The sequence below is a fragment of the Aquarana catesbeiana genome, linkage group LG05 (genome assembly GCF_042186555.1).
Source record: "Aquarana catesbeiana isolate 2022-GZ linkage group LG05, ASM4218655v1, whole genome shotgun sequence".
NCBI classification, from domain to species: domain Eukaryota; kingdom Metazoa; phylum Chordata; class Amphibia; order Anura; family Ranidae; genus Aquarana; species Aquarana catesbeiana.
Genome location: NC_133328.1, coordinates 128,721,706 through 128,745,665, shown reverse-complemented (window position 1 = coordinate 128,745,665; position 23,960 = coordinate 128,721,706). Strand labels below are relative to the sequence as shown.

General features: G+C 45.1%; 1 protein-coding gene across 3 annotated transcripts in view; it reads right to left on the bottom strand.

The window, feature by feature from the left end:
- BTD (biotinidase) overlaps positions 1-23,960 on the bottom strand; it is a 118,940-nt gene that overhangs the window by 16,312 nt on the left and 78,668 nt on the right. For all 3 annotated transcript variants that reach the window (XM_073630188.1, XM_073630187.1, XM_073630189.1), the window contains one exon: positions 15,224-15,373. In XM_073630188.1, the coding sequence (XP_073486289.1) occupies positions 15,224-15,373 (150 nt within the window). The remainder of the gene's footprint in view (positions 1-15,223; positions 15,374-23,960) is intronic.

The window sequence follows — 23,960 nt, the reverse complement described above, 5'->3', positions numbered from 1 at the left end:
GGACACATGTCCACTAACACCTGCCACCATCTGATCTTGTCCGCCAGAAACACAGCGGATTGGATCAGATGGAAACGGACAGGCGGCCCATTTCCATCTGATCTCCCCATAGAAGAGAGCGGGACTGTGTGACACGGACCTGTCATCCGCCTGCTCTGTGTGGATCAGCGGAGCGATCCCACGCTGAGCAAGCAGATTCTGTTATGCGGAGGCGCCCGTGTGAAAGGGGTCTAAATCAGCTCCATTGAGTCACAAAAAACACATGGGCAGCAGAAATAGCATGATGTCTTTTTAACAGACACATCCTAGGACCACATGGCTCTAGCTAAATGGAAAATATTTTTAAAAGAACATATATTTTATGAATTTAGCAAAATGATAATGTCTCTCATCATTAGCAGCTTACCAATTAAATTTCACAAGTTGTTTAGACTTGTTCTTTTATAATGTCCTTCAAACAGTGTTTATTTTCTATGTTCCCTCTACAACATACTCTGCTTTCACTAATAACTGTATTATAAAGCCTATTCATAGTTGGTAGGGTTGAATAAAGACACCTGTTCATCCAGTTCAACCTGTGTGGGTGGGTGTTTATGTCAATAATAATATCCCTGTATGTTGTGATCATTAAAGCAGAGCTCTACCCAAAAGGGTAGCTCTGCTTGTCCCCCCCCCCTGCTGCCACATTCGGCAGCTTTGGGGGGGGAGGTACCTGGTTTTGACAGGTACCTGCTCCAACTTCTGCCTGAGTTCCCCCGTGGCGCAGCAAACTCACAGATCGCAGCGTGGTTTGCACATGCGCAGTAGGGTGCCTGCTGTGAAGCTGCAAAGCTTCACTGACGGTTTCCCTTAGTGGAGCTGGTGGGGGCAGCACCCGATAGCTGATTAAAAAATTGGCTCGGTTGAAGACACCGCTGAAATCCTGGACATGTAAGTGTCCTAATATTAAAAGTCAGCAGCTACAGTATTTGTAGCTGCTGACTTATTTTTTTCTGCAGAAGCCTGGAGCTCCTCTTTAAGATGCCCATCTGATAGTTTTATAAAACTATATTCAGATAGCTTTGTAACCATACATCCAATTCTCTGACAGGGGACTGACTCAACCTGAACCTAAGAGCAGCAAAAACAGAAAACAAATTCCACCAATATGTAAAGCCATGGCTGACATGCATGCAAGGCAGCCAGGAAATAGCAATAAGCAAACAAATTGCAGCTCATTTATAGAAACTAAAGCTGAAAGTTTGGAGATTGGGTAACCAAATGAGCAGGGCTGCTGCAAGGATTTTTAACACCCTAGGCGAAACCTCATTTTGTTGCCCCTTTGGCCCCACCCCTGACTCCACCCCCTTTGCTCTGCCCATGTATACCCCACCTTTTTATAGATTACTACCATTTTGGGGGGTGGAGTCAGTCACTGAGCCTGGAGGTGATGGGGGGCATCGGTACGGCACCCCGGATTGATGTGTGCTCTAGGCTGGCACCTACCTTGTCTGTAGGTAGCGCCGGCCCTGTACAGGGAATATGTACACAGATAATTTAAGGCACTGATGATCAGTGCATGCCCATCAGTGCCTGCACTGTGCACCCATCAGTGCCTGCACTATAGAGTGATACCTATATGGAATGCCACCTCCATCAGTGCAGCCTATCAGTGGGAACCCCTCATAATGCGCACAGCAGGTGTACAGACCCAGGAACTCAGTACAGAGATGGTGGGAACCCTTCATAATGGGCACAGCAGGTGTACAGACCCAGGAACTCAGCATAGGGATGGTGAGAACCCCTCATAATGGGCACATCAGGTGTACAGACCTGGGAACTCAGTACAGGGATGGTGGGAACCCTTCATAATGGTCACAGCGGGTCTACAGACCCGGGAACTCAGCATAGGGATGGTGGGAACCCCTCATGATGGACACAGCAGGTGTACAGACCCCAGAAATCAGCACAGGGATGGTGAGAACCCCTCACAATGGGCACATCAGGTGTACAGACCTGTGAACTCAGTACAGAGATGGTGGGAACCCATCATAATGGGCACAGCAGGTGTACAGACCAGGGAACTCAGCAATGAGGGGTGAGAACCCCTCATAATGGGCACATCAGGTTTACAGACCTGTGAACTCAGTACAGAGATGGTGGAAACCCTTCATAATGGGCACAGCAGGTGTACAGACCAGGGAACTCAGCAATGAGGGGTGAGAACCCCTCATAATGGGCACATCAGGTGTACAGACCTGGGAACACAGTACAGAGATGGTGGGAACCCTTCATAATGGGCACAGCGGGTGTACAGACCCGGGAACTCAACATAGGGATGGAGGGAACCCCTCATAATGGGCACAGCAGGTGTACAGACCTCTGGGGGGGGGGGGCAGCATTTACTAGAACCGATTGGTTATATTTTCTTCCTGCGGCTGCTGACTACTGGTGGAAGGGAGAGGAGAAAAAGACAAATTTTCAGATGCTGCAAATGGAGGAAAATACAGCCCAGTTCTAGTAAATGCTACACTAGTATCGGCAGTAACCAGGATAATCCATATGGACTACTAGTGGGCAGCAGCCTGGTCACCAGCAGAAAAAAGAAACATAAAGAGATCCGACACACTGACTACCCTGCACAGCACTGATAGCACTGTGACAAGGGGAGGGGGGACATTAGAGGGAGCTCGGGGTTATCAGGAAGAGCTGAACTGAACGCTGGTATCATATCATCCTGTCCTGAAAGTTGCAAACAGCGAAGGAAGTATTTACTGTGCCATGTAATGGGCGGGCTGAGTGTGTACAGAGTGCAGTGTGCAGAGCAGTCAGTGGGGTGGATGTAATGCAATGTAAAGGCTCAGGGGTCAGTGCTCAGTGGTGTGTATAGGGCGGCATTTACAAACACCAGTCTCTGTATTTTCCTCCACTGGTGTCTCCTTACCCCTTTCATGACTAATGCCCCGTACACACGGTCGGATTTTCCGATGGACAATGTCCGATCGGAGCGTGTTGTCGGAAATTCCGACCGTGTGTGGGCGCCATCGGACATTTTCCATCGGATTTTCCGACACACAAAGTTGGACAGCAGGAGATAAAATTTTCCGACAACAAAATCCGATCGCGTCAATTCCGACCGTGTGTGGCCTGTTCCGACGCACAAAGTGCCACGCATGCTCTGAAGAAATTCCGACACGGGACAGCTCGTTCTGGTAAACTTAGCGTTCGCAATGGATACAGCACTTTCGTCACGCTGCAATGTAAAAAATGGTTTAATACAGCGCACTCTCTTCTTCTTTATAATGTGACAAGAATTAAGTGGTTTTGCTGCTTCACACACACTTCTCACAAAGTTTGATTTGTGTTTTTTTAGTGGGATTCCCTCAATATATTGTTATTAGTTGTCACATCTGACAGTTTTATATTTTTTTTTTGTTTTTTAAGCCTTTTTTTTTCTTTAATGTTTGGATTTTCTCCAAGGCTGATCTTTGTTCAATGTTATTTTTATTTTTACTCCCGAATATTTTTGTGTGTGTTTTGTGTGTCAAGTTACCCCAACACCATTGATATCTTTTAATATTTAATCTCCATGAGATTTTTTGTTGTTGGTGTCCCTTGTTCATTTCACATTGTATATTTGCAATGTACCTGAATCCTCACAAACCAACTGTCATTTTTGAAGTAAAACACATAGGAGAGTAGAATTCAAAACAAAAATCCTTTATTAAGGTATCAGAACCAAACAAAGAGGAAGGCAACACTGGATCAACAGCAGAAATTAGTGAAGCCTGGGACCCCCACGGCAGACATCAATTCTTCAACATCAAAATTGGTGGCCTGAGGAGTCCATATGTAAGGGAGGGCAGTCTGGTCCGGGATTCACAGAGACTCGGATAGCAGCAGATGACATCTGTGTCCCCAGGCTGTGGTACCACAAGAGGCTGCATCTTTTGGCCGACCAGACTGGATCCAGGGCAATCACTCTCTGGTCTTCCTTTCACACTTCCTTCCCGGCTGTGGCTGTGCAGTAGGAGATGTGGCAGGAGGAGGAGTAGGACCTGGAGGAGGAGGAGGACTGGGAGGACCTGGAGGAGGAGGAGGACTGGGAGGACCTGGAGGAGGACTGGGAGGACCTGGAGGAGAGGGAGGAGGAGGACCATCCCAAAGCTGTGTGTGAGGTGTAAGTTGTCCCCTCACACCTTTCTCCAGAGCCTCTGAAATGAGGGCCTGACACCTGGCTTGTTGGCCCTCCTCCATCCTCTGCATTTTATAGGCAATGAATGCCGCAAGGTTCTCCTGCCTGGTGTGTGGTGCTCCCAGGACCTCTGTAGCCCTCCAAAAAAATCTGATAGCCGCCTCCTCTAGGCTACTCCTCCTGCTGCCACTTTCTGTTTTCAGGGTGGGTGGAGGGACCTGCAGATCAGCCACCTCCTGGCTGAGACTTCCCTGTGTATGAAAAAGGGACATGGTTTTAGTTTTTGCATCATCAATCACAATCCTAAATTAGTACTCCCAACTAACATCTAGGTAACATCATTGATAGTACAAGCAGAAATATTTAGAGGAATGCTATACCTGGCTCAATCTGGGCTCCTCCACATGTGGCCTGGAAGGCCCAGGTTGGGCGTCAGAAGCCTCAGCCGGGGGGGAAGGAAGTGTGGAAGGAAGACTGGAGAGGGATGGCCTGGGTTCAGTCTGGCCTGCCAGAAAGTGCAGCCTGTCGTAGTACAACATCCTGGGGACATAGATGTCATCTGCTGCTCCGGATCTCTGTGAATCCAGGACTTTCTTGCGCTCCCTCAGATATGTGCTCCTCAGGCAACCAATTAAGATCTTTAAATAGGTGATGTCTGCCGTGGGGATCACCTGCTTCACAATTTCACACAATTGCACCAGTGCTGCCTTCCTCTTTGCTTGGTTCTTGAAATGGGGGTGGGTAATCTCCCACAGACAGGGCAGCTCACTTAGCATATCAATGAATAGTGCCATGAAGTCAGTATCTCTCATTAAGATATCCATGTTCACTGCAAGACACAACACAAGACAAAGCCTAATGTCAGACAAAACTCTCCTAATCTTGTTACAATATAGTCCTCAATCTAGAAGCAGTATAGGCCCAAGTTTGTCTCTTACCTTCGTTCTTACGATCGGCGCGTCCAATGCTCCTTCCTCCGCTCACAGATCGTACGTAATACGCACGCGTGTTACGCTTTATAGACACTGCGCATGTGTGTAACTCCGCCCGCCCCTGACGTTCTTTCTATTCTATTCCCCGCCCCTTTTCGTTCGGCGCAGTGGGGGAAGAGCATGATGGCGGAGTCACATCAGGTGCGTGCTAATTGTAGCAACGAGGAGGAGGAGGAAAGCCCGGATCCAGGCACGTCCCGATCCAGAAGGAGACGTTTTAAGGCCACAAATATGTCGTTTGGGGAGATGTTGGAGATGGTCGACATCATGAAGAAGTCCGACTATGATGGCAAATATGGGCCTTACCCCAACCCGAACATCCGAAAGGACAAGATCATGGCGAAAGTGGTCAGGAGTCTCGAGCGGAATTTCGGGGTCCGAAGATCAAAAGATCATCTCAGGAAGCGGTGGTCGGACCTGAAGTTGAGAGAGCCAGAGCAGTACCGAAAGATCCGGAGAGTGCTGCAAAAAAGTAAGTAGTTGTGCTGTGTTTATATTCTTTCTGGCTTTATTCCGTTCATTCTGCTCCATATGCTTTTATTAATTGTAACGTTTAAAAAGGTCAACTTTAATGTTCATGGGCCCATTATTCGTTCGTATCAAACATTTTTCGTTCGGCCTCTAGAACACCATTGTTTAGGCCATATGCATTTTCCCACATTTTTTTGGGGCCTACTTGGATGCCAAATATTTGTTTAGGTAGATGGGTTTGTTACTAGAATGAAATGCAAACTAGATTGTGTGTAAGGAGAGGACACTGAGCAGCTGTTTTCACATCTGGACACTGGAGCACTAGTGTGGGACACAAGAACACCATTTTTATTAGGGGGGGCACACAGGTGCTCCAGTGTATACTATAGGGGGGGCTACATCTGTGAAGCTTGTACCAAACAGGTAAAGTATTGCAGCTTGACAAAGGGCAATAAAAAAAAGACATCTTTGAACTCGGCTAAAATAGACAATTGTACCCCACTTCCAAGCAATGTTTCCTATTTCTATAGTTCTGCCATCAAATATCTGTGTGCTAAGTATACCATTTTTGTTTTACATAGGGGAGAAAAGACTCGGACACCCCTCATCCCAGGAGAACACAGACCCCCCCCCTCTGGAAGAAGGGGAACTACCCCAAACCCAAGATGCTGAGCAGGAGGAAGAAGAAGATGTAGTGGAGATTGGCACCACAAGAGGTGAGTGTCTGCGACCACAGACTCAGGTAAAAGAGATGGCTGTTGGCAGATTTTTGAGACCTTTTTTTTTGTTCTTTATCTCTTTTTAGGTGATCGTGATGTTGTGGATCCAGAACGCTTTACTTCTGAAAGTGCCCAGATACTGATAGGGGAGATCATGGGGTGTAATCTCCAATTGCAAAACATCCAGCAACAAATACGTGATGTTATTACAAAAAATAATAACCTCATTGATGTTTTGGGGCGAATTTAAACCCCACAAAATGACCGGTTTTCAGTATTTTCAATTTTAACAATGTTTTGAAAAGCCAAATTTGGAGGATGCACACAGTGTGCCAACATGTGCTATCTGCCATCACGGGAGATCAATGGACGCGTTTTGGGGGGGCAACCCCTTCCTCAATTATAAAGTAGCGTTGAGGAAGGGCTTGCTCCCCCAAAACACGTCCCTTGATCCCCCCTGATGGCAGATAGCACATGTTGACATTCGTAAATTGGTGTGCATCTTCCAAATTTGGCTTTTCCAGGGGTGAGTTCCCCCCATCTGAACGCTATATCAAACCCAGTTCCTAAATACTGATGTCTGATATAGCCTTCAGGTTTTACCTAATGTGAACTTTGTAAGTTCTAGTTTTTTGGCTTTCTTGTTGGTTTTACACAGGCCTGTTTTATCTGAAATGGATATTTTGATTATTCATAATGCTACTGCAAACATTTTATACTACAAACATGTTGGTTTGTTTTAAAAACCTTTGGTAAATGCACATTTTGATTGTGCAGGTATAAAAAAGTGCCTTACTCAAGAATGTGTGGATTATTGTCTCAACACTACAACAACACTTTTGGGGTGATGTAATTGTTGTTTTATGCACAAATGGGGGTTATTTCCTAAGGGCAAATACACTTTGCACTACAAGTGCAGGTTCAGTGCAGTTGCAAGTGCACTTGAAGTGAAATGTGTTTTTGCATTTAGGAAGTACCAGCCAACACTGTTTTTTATAAGGTTACCCAATCACGACATTTTCTGCACTCAACACATTTCTGTCAGGGTCAGCTAAAACAAACACAAGCAGTAAATGTCCACCAAGAATTGCTTTTGGTTGTTTTTTATTTAAAAAAGGTGTCACATATTGTCTGGCATATTGATAGCCCCCCTACCCACAAAGAACTCCAGGTATCGTAACCGGACATCACGGGCATTCAGGGAGGGCAAGCCAGGACGGTCGCTTTCAAGTGCCGTCATTGTTGATGTATTTGGTATTCCGGCCTTAGGCCCAACTGAGCCAGCATAGTTGGCTGAATGTTTTCTTAAAAAATTATGGAGAACACAGCACGCCAGTATAATATGGTTCAGTTTATACTCCGCCATATGGATGGGTGTCAGAAATAGTCGGAACCGGCTGGCCAGGATTCCAAATGTGTTCTCCACCACTCTTCGGGCTCTGGCCAGCCGGTAATTAAAAACCCTCTGTTCCGGGGTGAGGGTCCTCATCGGGAATGGCCGCATCAGGTGGTCCCCCAGCGCAAATGCTTCATCAGCAACGAACACAAATGGGAGACCTTCAACATTGTCCTCTGGAGGTGGCAAGTCCAAACTGCCATTCTGGAGATGCCTGTAGAACTCCGTCTGGGCGATGACTCCACCATCGGACATCCGGCCATTCTTCCCCACGTCCACATACAAGAACTCGTAATTAGCCGACACCACCGCCAACATCACTATACTATTAAACCCCTTGTAGTTATAATAGTACGACCCCGAGTTGGGTGGTGGGACGATGTGGACGTGTTTCCCATCAATTGCCCCTCCGCAGTTAGGAAAGTCCCACCGCTGGGCAAAGTGGGAGGCCACAGTCTGCCATTCCTGTGGCGTGGAAGGAAACTGTTGAGGAAAAAAAAAAAACATTACTATTTTTTCACAGAAACCTGGCAAGCAGATTAGACACAAACATTATGGGTCAACCTCCAGATAGCATTTATTAAGGGGAATTTAACAACAACAAAGTATAAGGTACACCTATCATATTCCCCCTCCCCCCCTCTCATGGGCCATTTCTAACATTATAGGGGGGGGGGGGACTCTTGGACAGGTAACCCTCTTCACTTCATTGAGAGATGAATGCCTAAATACAGGGTATTACTTGGAACAGCCCCTCCTTTGTTACACTATTGGCAGCCCACTGGACAGGTAAGAAGTGTCATAATACAAAGATATAAATACACACTGTACACATTTGAGCACATTTGGACATTCTGCTATTACCTATCAAGATCATAATAGGATACAAGAACTTTAAACAGTACCATTGGAAAGTATACAGGCAGGCCCTTACACTACATGCTTTGGGGAATTCATCCATAAATCTGACCAGTAAAGAGATGGGTATAGTGTGTATGGGTTTGGCAAAGTCAGCAGATAGATGATTGAGGATAGAGAATTGGGATCAGCTGACTTAGCAGTTGGGGGGAGGGAGGGTTACCAAAAATTTGGGGACACCACAAAAAAAAGCCTCTGGCCCTCTGCCTGAATTTAAATCCAAAATAACATTTCCAAACATTTTAGGGGGTGTTTGGGGTAAAGCACTACTATGGAGCTGATAAAATACATTGTTAAGTGACTACATGAGGTGAATATAGGGGCAGGAGACACCATGCTGGGGAGGTTATTGAAGGGCAAATATGTATGAAGGACATAAAATAATAATTACATAAAAATCCAGCATGCATGAGGACAAAGGGGACATTCACAGCATATTACAATCATGGTAATTAGGGAATGAGGAAAGAAATACAATATATTAGCAAACATTCAATACAATAAAATGTGATATAAAAGGAAAAAAATCTTACCTTCATATACTCCTTCTGCAGGACCTGTATGATGGCAGAACAGGTCTCTGGGATGATGATCCCCAGAGCCTGGGGGGAGATGCCTGTCGAGAACTTGAGGTCCTGCAGGCTTCTCCCTGTGGCCAAATACCGCAAGGTAGCGACCAACCTCTGCTCCGGAGTGATGGCTTGCCTCATGCAGGTATCCTGCCTGCTGATATAGGGGGTCAGCGAAGCCAACAAACGGTGAAACACGGGGTCCGTCATCCGGAGAAAGTTCCTGAAATCATCAGGATTATTCTCACGGATCTCACGGAGCAAAGGCATATGACAGAACTGGTCACGCTGAAGCAACCAATTCTTGGTCCATGAACTCCTCCCCACCCTGTTCATGGACTGGACTTGTGTCAAGGTCAGGACCCCAACACCAAGCCCCCGCACAGCACGAACTCTACGAGGAGTACGCATACGAAACATGGCTATAAAACGGTCGGCTGCTCAGAACGAAGTAACAGAACGCACTGAAGAACAGCAAGGCCTGTGAAGAGCGACCTGAAAACCAGTAACGAACGAACAAGAATACAGTGACTAAAGTCACGCGGAACTTGCTTGCACGCACTGAAGAGCAGATACAAACCCACAAGCACAAACTGAATGGCAGAAAACGATCTGAAAGCCACGAGTCTGAAAAAGCGCGAATCGTCTCTCACCAAACTTTTACTAACACGAGATTAGCAAAAGGAGCCCAAAGGGTGCTGCGCTTGGTTCTGAACCGGCCTTTTCTAGTCTCGTCGTACGTGCTTGACGTCACCGCGTTCTTGGCGATCGGAAATTCCGACAACTTTGTGCGACCGTGTGTAGGCAAAACAAGTTTGAGCCAACATCCGTAGGAAAAAATCCGAGGATTTTGTTGTCGGAATGTCCGATCAATGTCCGACCGTGTGTACGGGGCATAAGCCTATTTTTGACATTTGGTGTTTACAAGTTAAAATCCGTATTTTTTGCTAGAAAATTACTTAGAGCCCCCAAACATTATATATATATATATATATTTTTTTTAGCAGAGAATCTAGAGAATAAAATGGCGATTGTTGCCATATTTTATGTCACAAGGTATTTGTGCAGCTGTGTTTTAAATGCAACTTTTTGGGAAAAGGGACACTTTCATGAATTTAAAAAAAACGAAAAACGTAAAGTTAGCCCGGCTCTAAAAGACCCCCGATCCCTCCTTTGCACTTCAAAGTATTTAGTATTCTGAATACTGTATATTTTTTTAAAACCGGCGCCATTGGCAGCCGAGTAAACGGGAAGTGATGTCATGAGGTCGCTTCCGTGTTTACAATCAGGAGACTGGAATGAAGCCGTTTCCGGCTTTGTGCCAGTCTGTCCCTAGCCGCCGGAGGTGGCGGATTGTTGATCAGGTCTCCCGGTGGGACAGGAGGCCCGTTGAGAGCGGTGGGAGGGGGAACGTCCCCTCCCGCTCCTCCGGTATAACAGCCGTGCGGCTTTTACCCGCATTGGTTGTTATCCCTGGAAAGCTGATCGCCGGCTCTAAAAAACGGTACCAGGATGATGGCTGCAGCTGCGGGCATCATCACAGTATAACCCCTGAAATCCAAGGGATCTGCGGCTCTCTCCAGCTAGGACTTTATGTGTGTGTGTGTGTCAGTGTCCAGGATGAGTGTCGGAGCTGGGCGGAAGACACTTCCAGGCTGCTCTGTGTATTGTTGCTAAGAGGGGAGTGCAGATCGCTCCCAATACACATGTACTGCAGAGCGGCTTCACCAAAATGCTTCTGCTTTCTCGAGTTACTGAGCCGCGCTGCCTCCGCACTACTCCCCTCCTCCTCGTGCTTGTCTGTCCTGTTATACTGACACCCGGCTCTACACACAAGGCTGTGTCATCTCCACACAAGAGAGCTGTGTATACACAGCAGCCACAGTTGTGCCCTAGGTGGCAGTGTGCCCTAGGCGGCTGCCTAATCCGCCTAGTGGTAGCACCGGCCCTGAGAATGAGCACAGCCAGAGCCCTACAAAATGACCTCCAGCAGGCCACTGGTGTGAATGTCTCTGACCAAACAAACAGACTTCATGAGGGTGGCCTGAGTGCCCGACGTCAGAGCCGGTACAAGGCAGGGGCGGAAGGGGCGGATGCCCTGTGCGGCCCAATTTCCTGGAGGAAGAGGGGGTGCAGGTGAAGTGTCCGAAGTGTGCTGCGAAAACATTGCTGGTCATCAAGCACATTGTAACCGATTACCGCTGGCCGCGCTACAATACGGTAGAACCAGAGCTGCTTGCAACGATGTGCCAAGTGCTCTCCTGCACCTGGCATGAGCCTGGAAGCTCCCCTTCACTACCCTGTTAGGCGGAGCAGCGGAGAAATCTCCGCCCAACAGGCGCTTCTTAGGCGTGGCAAGGCGTGATGTCACCTAGCCAGCCGGGACGGTTGTCAACTTCGCCCTGGGCACCGGATGACCTTGTCCCGGCACTGCCCGACGTCCTCTATTGGGCTCTGTGCTCACTGCCCGGCACTGTGGAGCTCGATTGCCATTTGTCATTAAACAGCAGAATTGGCAGGTCCGGCACTGGCATCCTGTGCTTTTCACAGATGAGAGCAGGTTCACCCTGGAGAATGTTATGCTGCCTGTAACATCATTCAGCATGACCAATACTTGGACCCATTGTCAGACCATACGCTGGTGCAGTGGGTTCTGGTTTCCTCCTGGTGCACGAGAATGCCTGGCTTCATGTGGCAAAAGCATGCAGCCAGTTCCTGGAGGATGAAGGAATTGATACCACTGAATGGCCCCCACGCTCGCCTGACCTACATCCAATAGAACACCCCTGGGACAGTAGGTTTCGGTCCATCCTACGCAGTCTGTTCAGGAGCTCAGTGATGCCCTGGTCCAGATCTGGGAGGAAATACCCCAGGACACCATCCATCGCCTCATTAGGAGCATGCCCCAATGTTGTCAGGCATGCATACATGCACGTGGGGCTATACAGACTACTGAGTACCATTTTGAGCTGCTGCCAGTGTTAATTTTGGTAGCAAATTTCGATTTAGTTTTAGTCTTATTCTTAGGACTAATGGCAGTTTAGATTTAGTCCCATTTTAGTCTTCTGCAATTTTTTTAGTTTTAGTCGTATTTAGTAGATGTCCTACGTTTTAGTCGACTAAGATCTTCATTACATTTTAGTCGACTAAAACTCATTTTAGTCGTCTAAAATCTAATGTGTGTAATTAAATTGTAATGCATTAGTTAACATTTATCTACAATTTCCAAACTCATTATATACTGCTTAAGTGAAAAATCTCATCTATTTTTATTTATGGTATTGAGGTATGAACATGCACTACAGATGAGTGTTAATTTTGTAGTCAATTAAAATTTAGTTTTAGTCTTAGGACTAAAATGGCATTTTAGTTTTAGTCCCATTTTAGTCTTTTGACTAAAATGCCATTTTAGTTTTAGTCGTATTTTAGTCATCTCAATTGTTTTAGTTTTAGTCAACTAAAATAGTATTCATTTAGTCGATTAAAATGTTTTAGTCATTTTAGTCGATGAAATTAACACTGGCTGCTGCAATGAAAGTTTCAGCAAAATTTACTAGCCTGCTGCATAGATTTTTCACTTTGATTTCCGGGATCTGTCTTTGAATTCAGCCCTCTGTAGGTTGATAATTTTCATTTCTATCAAACGATGTGGCATTCTTTCATGGGAAATGCATTCTGCACAGCACCCCCCCCGCGCCACCAATATAAAACCCTAAATTCCCCAAAGACAACCATATGCAATAATACAAACACCAGACCTTATATTTGGCAATAAATGGCCACAGGACTTTACTTTGGTTTGAAACATAAACAAATATATCATATAACAAATTTAATCTATGAGGAAATAATTCAAAGTATTATGATCTCATTGCTTAGTCATAAAAACTCAAGCAAAACATATTCAAAATAAACCAGTCGCCCCCCCCCCATTTCAGGAGTGACAAAACCACAAATAAGTGCTCACGATGGGTGGAATGGTGGGTAGCTCTCTTGCTGTGATGATCCCAAAAGGAAGGCAAACCTGCGATGGGAACTTTCTATAATGAGCCCTACACCTTCTGTCAGGTTCTCTTACTTTTGATTGGCCGATCACACCTGTCTGGTCAGGTGAGCTAAATTCTAAACAAGACAACACACCAGTTTATTCATATTCTAATATTGTAGACGTAAACCAACCACAATTGATAAATAATTAACAGGATAGAAGCGGGGGGCGGGGGGGGGGGGGGGGGGGGGGACAGCCACAGGCCCATGCAAGTGTGCCAAAATAAATTGAGCCCACTTGAGCATTCCTAACACATTACCCAGTCCATATCAGTATAGATATCCAGCATGATATTTTTCCCCATTGAGATCTGATGGGTTTTAGAAGTGTTCCTTACATTTTTTTGACCAGTGTATTTGTATGACAATTTAAAACAATTCCAATTTAAAAAGTTTGACATTAATTATTAATATTTACTCAGTATTCCAAAGGCTGTTTTTTGAACATGTGATCAGCAGAAGAGGACTAGAAACTCCACCCTGCAGACGGCCTAGGAAAGAGCTGGGTCATGTGACAGCTGTAGATCAATTGGTAAAAAGACACTTAGATTTTTTTTTTTAATTAAAATAATTACAGTGTCATCACCAGTGTGTGTTTGGTATCACCCTAAGCCTGAAGAAGGTATCTGAGATATCCCAAAAGTATACATCATTATTATCTTAAGTTAACAAATAAAGGGTAACATTTAAACTTCAAACTTTCTGCACGAAAACCAATGACTACCACAGCAGTCTCTACAACTCGATAATGATATAAACCAGAAAAAAAACAGTGGGAGAGACATCCATAGCATGCAGTCAGTTCCAGCTGGAAAAACTAAGAAGCATGCAGTCCTTTTCTGATTTTTTTTTCTTCTGGACCTGGACATAGGTGGGTATAAACGGATACCAGTCCGTATAGGGCTGCATAAAGCTTCCGATCAAGTCCGCCTGAAAAACTGACAGGCAGACATGATCAGAAAGCACCTGTGAAAGCCCTTTTGCAGATCAAACTTAACTTCTCTCTGGCTTCACTTGCTGCACACTTGTTCTAGGTCAGTGAAATGCTGAAATTGTAGACAGCCAGGCAACTAGGATTTTCAGAAGGTGGTCAGAACTTGCAGTCAACAATTTCTAATTTGTAAGGCCAGCCAATATAAATCAGCCTATGTTACAAGGAATTAGCCATGTTTATTCTGGTAAAGGCACAGCAGTCAGATTGTCTTAAAAAAAAACCTCTTCCAATGACTTGTGGGCTGCACAGTGGCTAAGTGGTTAGCACTTCCACCTGGTAGCACTCGCAGCGTTGGTTCAAGTCCTAACCATGGCACTACCCGCTTGCAGTTTACATGTTCTCCCTGTGCCTGCTTTGGTTTCCCCTGGGTACTCCAATTTCCTCCTACACTACAAAGACATGTTGTAGGTTAATTGGCTTCTATCTAAATCAGTCCTAATATGTGTATATATGAATGTGAGTTAGGGACCTTAGATTGAAAGCTCCTTGAGGGCAGGGACTTATGTGAATGTACAATATTTATGTACAGCACTGCGTAAATGGTCAGCGCTATATACTGTAAGTACCTGTAATAAATAAATAGAAATGACTGCTTGAAGAGGTTTGACCAAAACAATTGTCCTTCTCATTAGTTCTTAAGATCTAGAAAGCAAGTTGCCCATTTGACTGATGTTACATTGCACTAAAAAATGAGTGTTGATGTTTGCAATGGAGTTCCATTAAAGTCCCATCTTACTGTGATTTATACAACACCATCTACTACAGTCACTACAAGCACCCATCTATTACCAAGGTCGAACACTAAAGGAGTGCGGTCCTCATTCTTTTAGGATCTGTAAAAAGATTACACCAAGAATCCGACCCACCCATCGTTTTGTAAAAACTGGAGGAATAGGAATGTAGGGGTGTTGAGGACAAAAAATAGTGAATGTCCTCAAATTACCTCCGTATCCTGGAACTTGTCTGGCTCCACGCATGGATTCCATGGCAGTAAATGGGAAGGAGGGAGGAAATCCAGGTACGGGTAAATGGACTTTCTGCTGTAGTTAAAGCCGTGGATGCCATCTTCAGGAAAGACGATGATCTGGACACCCTGGAGTCACAAACAGGAAACATTAATAACCAGAACATTACAGGAAGAGCTGTATAATATTTATGCAGCATGGAAAGTTTAGAAATACCCAAACAACTTTGTTTTGCTATGGAAGTGTGAAAATAGTTTAATTGGGATTTTTTTTATATAAAAGGAAATATGAAGGACTAAAATGGTTCAGACCTAAATTATTAAAGATGCAAGATTTCAGGATAACTTCAAACCCTTTTTTGGGTTTCAGGCAGATAAAACCAGAAGGATAAATCTAAGCTATCCTGAAAACTTGCATCTTTAATAACCTAAAGAGTAAGGGCTCTTTCACACGGACGTGTCCGTGTACAGAGCCCGCTCTGCTCAGCGGGGGATCCTCCATCGATCCCCGCTGAGCAGGCAGATGACAGGTCCGTCGCTGCACACTGTGCAGTGATGGACCTGTCAGAGCGCCGCTCTCCCCTATGGGGGATCGGATGAAGACGGACCGCAGAGTCCGTCACTCGATCCGATCCGCAGACTGATGGAAAAGTAGGTTTTTCCTCCGTCACACTTTTTCAGATCGGAGCGGTTCAGATGTCAGCGGACTTGTTACCGCTGACATCCGAAGCTCCATAGAGGTCTATGGAGCGTCCGTTCAGGTCTGCTTAAAAAACGGACAAGCAGACCGATCGTTCGTGTGAAAGAGGACTAACTTTACTTTTGTTGAGAAAACAAACATTCCCCTCTGGGTGATCTATGTACATTATAGGCATTTTTACAAACTTTGTTATTCTGAAGAAATATCTGTTTGTCTGTGTCCATGTGAAAATGAACGTGGATGGGAGTAAATTTATAATTATCAATCAGCTGCTGCATGCTGATTTGAACAAAAAACACAATTCTCCACTGCGCCAAAAAAAAAAAGTATGTAAAACAAGTCTTGAAAAATTCCTGAGCGCCTCACGCAGATATACTGCGGCAGAAGGGCACGTACAGGCAGATTAACGTACCTGCACGTTGCCCTTTACGAGGCAATGGAGTTGGCACACCCGCCGGGAGCTCCGTGAGCGTGATCACAGGTCCCGTGGACTCGATGTCCGCGGGGATACCCGCGATCGTCTCACGGTGAGGAAGAACTGGGAGAATGTTAATGCAAACAAGCATTTCCCTGTTCTGCCTAATGACACTGATCACAGCTCCCTGTAATCGGGATCTGTGATCAGTGTCGTGTCACGCACAGCCCCTCCCCCCCACAGTTAGAATCACTCCCTAGGACACACTTAACCCCTACAGCGCCACCTAGTGGTTAACCCCTTCATTGACAGTCACATTTACACAGTAATCAATGCATTTTTAATCGCACTGATCGCTGTATAAATGTGAATGGTCCCAAAATAGCGCCAAAAGCGTCCGATCTGTCCGCCATAATTTCGCAGTCACGATAAAAATCTCTGATCGCTGCCATTACTAGTAAAAAAAAAAATTATTAATAAAAATGCCATACAACTATCCCCTATTTTGTAGATGCTATAACTTTTGCGCAAACCAAACGCTTATTGCAAATTTTTTTACCAAAAATATGTAGAAGTATACGTATCGGCCTAAACTGAGGGAAAAAAAAAAATTTATATATTTTTTGGGGATATTTATTATAGCAAAAAGTAAAAAATAATGCGTTTTTTTTTTCAAAATTGTCGCTATTTTTTTGTTTATAGCGCAAAAAATAAAAAACGCAGAGGTGATCAAATACCACCAAAAGAAAGCTCTATTTGTGGGAAAAAAAGGACGTCAATTTTGTTTGGGAGCCACGTTGCACGACCGCGCAATTTTCAGTTAAAGCGACGCAGTGCCGAATCGCAAAAAGTGCCCTGGTCTTTGGCAGCAAAATGGTCCAGGGCTTAAGCGGTTAAAGCCGCTACTTATGATATAAACAATGATAAACCTAATCACTCAAAAACTAAAAGTGAACAGCAGTGCTAAAAAGAAAAACAATTGATTAGAATGGTAAAACATAGCCAAAGTCTTCAACATCAAAATGTGTTAAACAAGTGTTAAGCTCTTAAGGCCAACACAGTAAACCAAAGAAAGAAAGGTGTAGATTATGGGAAAAAAAAAAAAAGTGTATGAAAGTCCACAAAAAAGTCACACAAATTAGTGCAAAAGATGCCAAAGTGCATGGAAGCGGTCCTCCAAAGACTAATGAAATCACAACATGGTGTTGTGTTTGTAGCAAGCACCTCTCCCCGTCAGTAGTAAACGCAAAGTTTTTTGCCTCACATTCGTGTGTTTCGCAGCAGAGCAATTACCACAAAGGGTCTTCAATACGTCACTCTCCAATTGATACAATATGGGTGTAACATGCTCACATAAGAGGGGAGATAAAAGAAAGCTCCACTAGTGAAATACATCTAAAACCCTAATCCATTTATTGCATAACATTTTCAAACGTTGCACTTACAAAATTCACATGCATCACAAGCATTGGAAATGACAAAGCCCACAGAACTGAGGCAATGATATACAAAAGAACAGCAGGCAATGTCTCTCCACCCTGAAAACTATGCCAGAGGGTCTCTCTTGATGTCTAACAATTCCTTCTAGTTGCTGTACAGCCACGTCCTGACGCGTTTCGTCATCACAACATTGTCCTGCACTGTTCCCTCTATATAGGACTTGTGTAGCAATTATATATATGCTTTATTACCTTTTTTAGTTTGCTGTTTTCCCTTTAAAAGGGAAGTATGGCCAAAGCTTTTTTTCAGCCATACTTCTCTTGTGGATCACATGAGTATATTTACTATTGAACTCCTGTAACCCAGGAGTATAGACATAAGATATCCATCATTCCATACCACTGAAACTGGTGGTGACAGACCACATTACGTGTGTTTGAAAACAAAAAAGTGCAACCACCCTCAGCAAAGGAGCTACAGTGCAAGATTTGTCGGTCCATTGTCTATTGGTCCTCTTGCAAACAAATTTGCATATTTGTAAAATACAAGCACACATGTTTAGGTGTCTGTTAGGTGAATTTTTTAGTGGTTGCCTTAATACTTGCCATCTGATTGTGATTTACTGTTTTAAGGGTTGGCATTTAGGGGTTGACAATACTACAGATAAACAGGACAACCTGAAACATAATGCTATGAAAAAGAACAAGCAGAAGATGATGGGAAAGTAGTAACAGAAGATCTGGTAATTTAGAACGTTTTTAGAAAGATCCGTTATTTTTCTCCACCAACACAGAAATGATGAATACCAATGAGTAGACACTGCTTTACATTATTTCACTGGGGGATTATGGGAGCATTGCCAGCGCATGTGACTAAATAGTAAACATGCAAGTCTGATCATTATTTACAAATGTTCAGATCTGTTCTTGTATGGCCAGCCCAAGGGTGCCTCAATAACAAAGTTTACTATAATATCCCGCCCCTCCATTGTACCACATGATGAGAACAATTAAAGTACAATGCTGAAGGCAATCCAAGCTAAAGCTGCTTACCCTACCTTGATGCCATTTGTTTCTCTCTAGCCCACTATACCAAGAAGGAGGTAAGAATCCCTTGCAACATAGTTTGCATTCCCTATTCCTGAGCCAGGGGTAAGCAACCTTTCAGAAGCTGAGATCTCCCTGGACAACATGGAGGAAATCAAAGGGGGGGGGGACAGACACCCTTTACAGAAAAAAACTAAATATCAAGCCCCCAATAAAAAACACAGCATAGTTCCCTGATTCCCCTCCTCCCACAGTAGTGTCCTCTGCCCCCCATCCACCCCCCCACCCCATAGTGTCTTCTTCCTCTGAATACCAGTGTCCTGACCCCCTTCACATAACCCCCTAACTGTAGTGTTTTCTGTCCCCCCCCGTCATAGCAGTGTGTTCTGCCCCCATCACATCACCCCCCCATAGTGTCATCTGCCCCCTTTACAAACCCTTACCATTTAGTGTCCTCTGCCCCCTTCCATAGCAGTGCCCTGTACCCCCTAAAGCAGTTTACTCTGTCACACTACCTCATTGCCCCCCCCCCCCAACTGTAGTGTCCTCTCCCCCTCTGTCCCTTTCACATCATATTCACGCCCAATGTAGTGTCCTGTGCCACCCCCCTCTTTCCCCCATAGCAGTGTCCTGTGCCCTCTGCCCCCCTTCACATCACTTCTCCCTGTAGTGTCCTCTGCGCCACCATTACCATGGGTGTGCCCCTTATTAAATTAATACATGTGTATATACTATATAAAAGTGTATATTTATTATTTATCAATAAATATATTGTAAAAAGTGCATAAAATAAAAGATAACTGACCCAAAACCATGAATACACTAGATCATTGTATCAAACATACTATAAAATCTGGATTTGCTGTTTTATTTGTGTTAATGCTGATTTTTTTTTTTTTTTTTTGCTGTGTGGTAATTTTATTCTTTATTTACTGGATGGGGACCATGCCCTGTTTTTGCTGATGACAAACATTTAACATTTCAGTTGGGTTTATAGAACCGAGTACAATATGGCAACATCAACGTTCCAAGAAAACAGAGCTAGAAACAGAAAATCCATCAATGTTATCAGCCAAGTATAAAGAAAGCATTTCTTAATTATATGTTCACATTTTCCAAAGCCAAACCAATTAATACAAAAATTCTGATACTAATTCCAAACCAAAAGGGTAAATATAGTTTATTTCTTTAGGCTTAGGCTCCATGCACACTGGAGCTGATAAACTGCAGTTTATTAGAGTTTAGGCGTTTTTTTAAAAAGCCCATAAACTCCACTCTATGTTAGCCTATGTGTCCATGTACACATGGACGTTTTTTAGCTTTAATGAGCAGTGGAGTTTATGGGCTTTTTTCTGAACGCCAGAAATTCGCATTCAAGAGCAGTACTGGAAACGCCAGATTCCGGTAAAAGGTGTTAAATGAGGGTTAACGCTGTAAAAAGAGCATTTAGCCTGGTTCTGCATTTCTCTGCCTCTATTCAAAATCAATGGTTCCCTATGGGAGCCCATTGATTTGAATAGAAGTCGGACTGCAAGTCGGATCATCATGATCCGACTTGCGGTACGACTTGTGTGCTGAGGATGAAGGGGAACCCTTCGCCAAAATGAAAAAAAAAATTGGCATGGGGCTCCCCCCTCAGACAATACCAGGCCCTTCGGTCTCTGCTGGGCTCCTCCGCTATCTTCTGCTAGCGGTGGTCCGGTCTTCTCCGTCGTCTTCTTCCCTCCGGTCTTCTTCCGATGTTGACACGACACTCTCACCCGCTGTAATGCCGGGTGAGCGGTGCGCAACGACTTATATTGGCATGGGGCGTGGTCACCGGGTGGTCATCCGGTGACCCCGCCCCTTATGACATCACAGTCCCGGTGCATGATGGGAATGTGTCATAAGGAGCGGAGACACATGATGACATCACCCGGTGACCACGCCCCATGCCAATATAAGTTGTTGCGCACCGCTCACCCGGCATTACAGCGGGAGAGAGCGTTGTGTTAACATCGGAAGAAGACCGGAGGGAAGAAGACGACGGAGAAGACCGGGCCACCGCTAGCAAAAGAGCAGCAAAAGAGCAGAAGATAGCGGAGGAGCCCGGCAGAAGAACCGGAGAGCAGCAGAAGAACCGGAAACTGGGAGAAGAGACCGGAGAGCGCTGAGAAGAATGAAGAGACCCCCGAAGTCGGAAGAGACCCCCAAGGCTGACTAATAAACTACTTTAAAAACCTGTGTAGTGTGTTTTATTTTTGACACTTTTTACCCCCAGGTGAATGGGTAGGGGTACGATGTACGCCATACTCATTCACATAGGGTGGGGGGCCGGGATCTGGGGGCCCCCTTATTAAAGGGGGCTCCCAGATTCCGATAAGCCTCCTGCCCGCAGACCCTGACAACCAACAGCCAGGGTTGTCGGGAAGAGGCCCTAGTCCTCATCAACATGGGGACAAGGTGCTTTGGGGTGGGGGGGCACAGCGCCCCCCCCGCCCCGAAGCACCTACCCCCATGTTGAGGGCATGCGGCCCGGTACAGTTCAGGGGGGGGGGGGCGCTCGCTCGTCCCCACCCCCTTTCTGACCGGCCGGGCTGCGTGCTTAGATAAGGGTTTGGTATGGATTTTTGGGGGGCCCCCACGCCGTTTTTTCGGTGAAGGGGGTTCCCCTTAAAATCCATACCAGACCGAAGAGCCTGGTATTGTCTGAGGGGGGAACCCCACGTCAATTTTTTTTTCATTTTGGCGAGGGTTTCCCTTCATCCTCAGCACACAAGTCGCACCGCAAGTCGGATAATGATGATCCAACTTGCAGTGCGACTTCTATTCAGATCAATGGGCTCCCATAGGCAACCACTGATTTTGAATAGAGGCAGAGAAATGCGGTTAAAAGCTAGCGCCGCTAAATGTGCATTGACGGCAATGCAAAACGCTGATAAAATTGCGTTTTTAAAGCAGCGTTTTCCTGCCAGCAATCCGACGTTCAGAACGGCCGTTTATGAGCTCCATTATGCATTGAGCCTTAATGTACATGGGATGTTTTAAAACCTCTCCTGAACGATTTGACAGATAGTAACTGAAGTTTTTTTTGCCGCATTTGTGTTTAGAAGCGTTTTTTTTTTTTTTTTTTTTCAAATATTTAAAAATGTATCTCCATTAAAAACACCTGTAAACTAAATGCGGCTAAACGTGAGTTACCACGTTTACAAGCTGTTACAGGCATTTGGAGTTTCAAATGCCTCTGAACATCCGTCCTGAATGCATTTTTTTGCTTTCTAAAAAATGCTTCTAAACTCAACTGCCTAGAAATGACTATAAACAACCCTGTGTACATGTGCTTAAAAGATAACATAGAGGAGAGTTCAGGGGCAGCTGAAAAAAAGCCCAACTGCTCCTAAACGCCTTAAGCTTCACATACACGGGACGTGTTTCACCCTCTCCTGAACGCTGGAACATCACAGCTAGTAATCCACATTTAAAAACGTGTGTTTAGCAGCGTTTATAAGCCGCGTTTAGCAGCGTTTGCGTTTAGAAGCGTTTACTAAAGATAACCTCAGGAAATCCTCCCAAATGATTAGAAAGCACTAAAAAAAAGTATTTAAAAGTATTTCAGCCATTCTGTGAGAGAACAGTGTGAGTAGCAGCTTAGAAAGCAGTGTGCTTGTAGCTAGCTTTTATTTTTTGGTTGGTTTGTTAATATGGATCCCACGATGAGCATGTGTGCGGAAATGCTCCTGATGTTGCTTTTGCTGAGGCTCCAAAGATGTAGAAAATTGCGTGAGAAGACCAGAGTTCGTCACTACTGGACACATCCATTGATGGCTCAATGCATGTCCACAGGATACTTTCTAATATATATGTTCAGCTGCGTAATTACCCAGAGAACTTTTTTAATTGAACTTTTTTAATTTTACACGCATGTCAATTGCTACCTTTGACGTTCTCATGGAAAAGGTTAGACCCCCGTCTAGTTCGCATGGACACCAACATGAGGAAAAGCGTGCCACCAGAGGAACGTCTGTTGGTGACTCTCAACTTCAGCGTCAAGTAATGCAAGTCATGTATTGTACAGCATAATTGGCTGATGAGGGGAATACCAAATGGTATATCAAGCTTGCAGGCAGTGATAATTGTGTTTTTGGTGTGTTTTTAGCATTTTCCAGGCTCAAAAGTAATGAATAAAATGTTTCACTTTAAAGCGGAGTTCCACACAAAAATGGAACTTTCGCTTTTCGGAACCCTCCCCCCCTCCGGTGTCACATTTGGCACCTTTCAGGGGGGAGGGGGGTGCAGATACCTGTCTAAGACAGGTATTTGCACCCACTTCCGGCATAGACTCCCATGGGAGTCTATGCCTCTTCCTGTCCCCACCGCGCTGTCTCCTGGGAACACACAGCTCCCAGGAGAGAGCGGGGACCACTTGGGACGCGCAGTGCGACTCGCGCATGCGCAGTAGGGAACCGGGAAGTGAAGCCGCAACGCTTCACTTCCTGATTCCCTCACCTAGGATGGCGGCGGCAGCTGCCGAGAACCGAGCGGGTTCTCGGCGTCCCCTGCCGACATCGCTGGACCCCGGGACAGGTAAGTGGCCATGTATTAAAAGTCAGCAGCTGCAGTATTTGTAGCTGCTTGCTTTTAATATTTTTTTTGGCGGTGTGGGTGAACCCCCGCTTTAAAAACGCTTCTAGACGAAAACACGCCTAAACGCGGATAGCCGCATTTGGCGCTTGAAATGCCTCTAAACACAGCTTCTGAAAGCATTTTTTTGGATTCCAAAAAAAGGCTCTAAACTCAACTGCCTAGAAGGGACTATAAAAGGAACCTGTGTACATGTACTGATAGGATAACAGAGGAGAGTTCAGGAGCAGTTGAAAAAAAAAAATGCCCAACTGCTCTTAATCGTCTGTTTACCAGCAGCAATGTACATGAAGCCTTATGCCCTGTACACATGACAGGATTTTCCGATGGAAAATGTGTGATAGGACCTTTTTGTCGGAAATGCCGACCGTGTGTGGGCTCTATCACACATTTTCCATCGGAATTTCCGACACACAAAGTTTGAGAGCTTGCTATAAAATTTTCCGACAACAAAATCCGTTGTCGGAAATTCCGATCGTGTGTACACAAATCCGA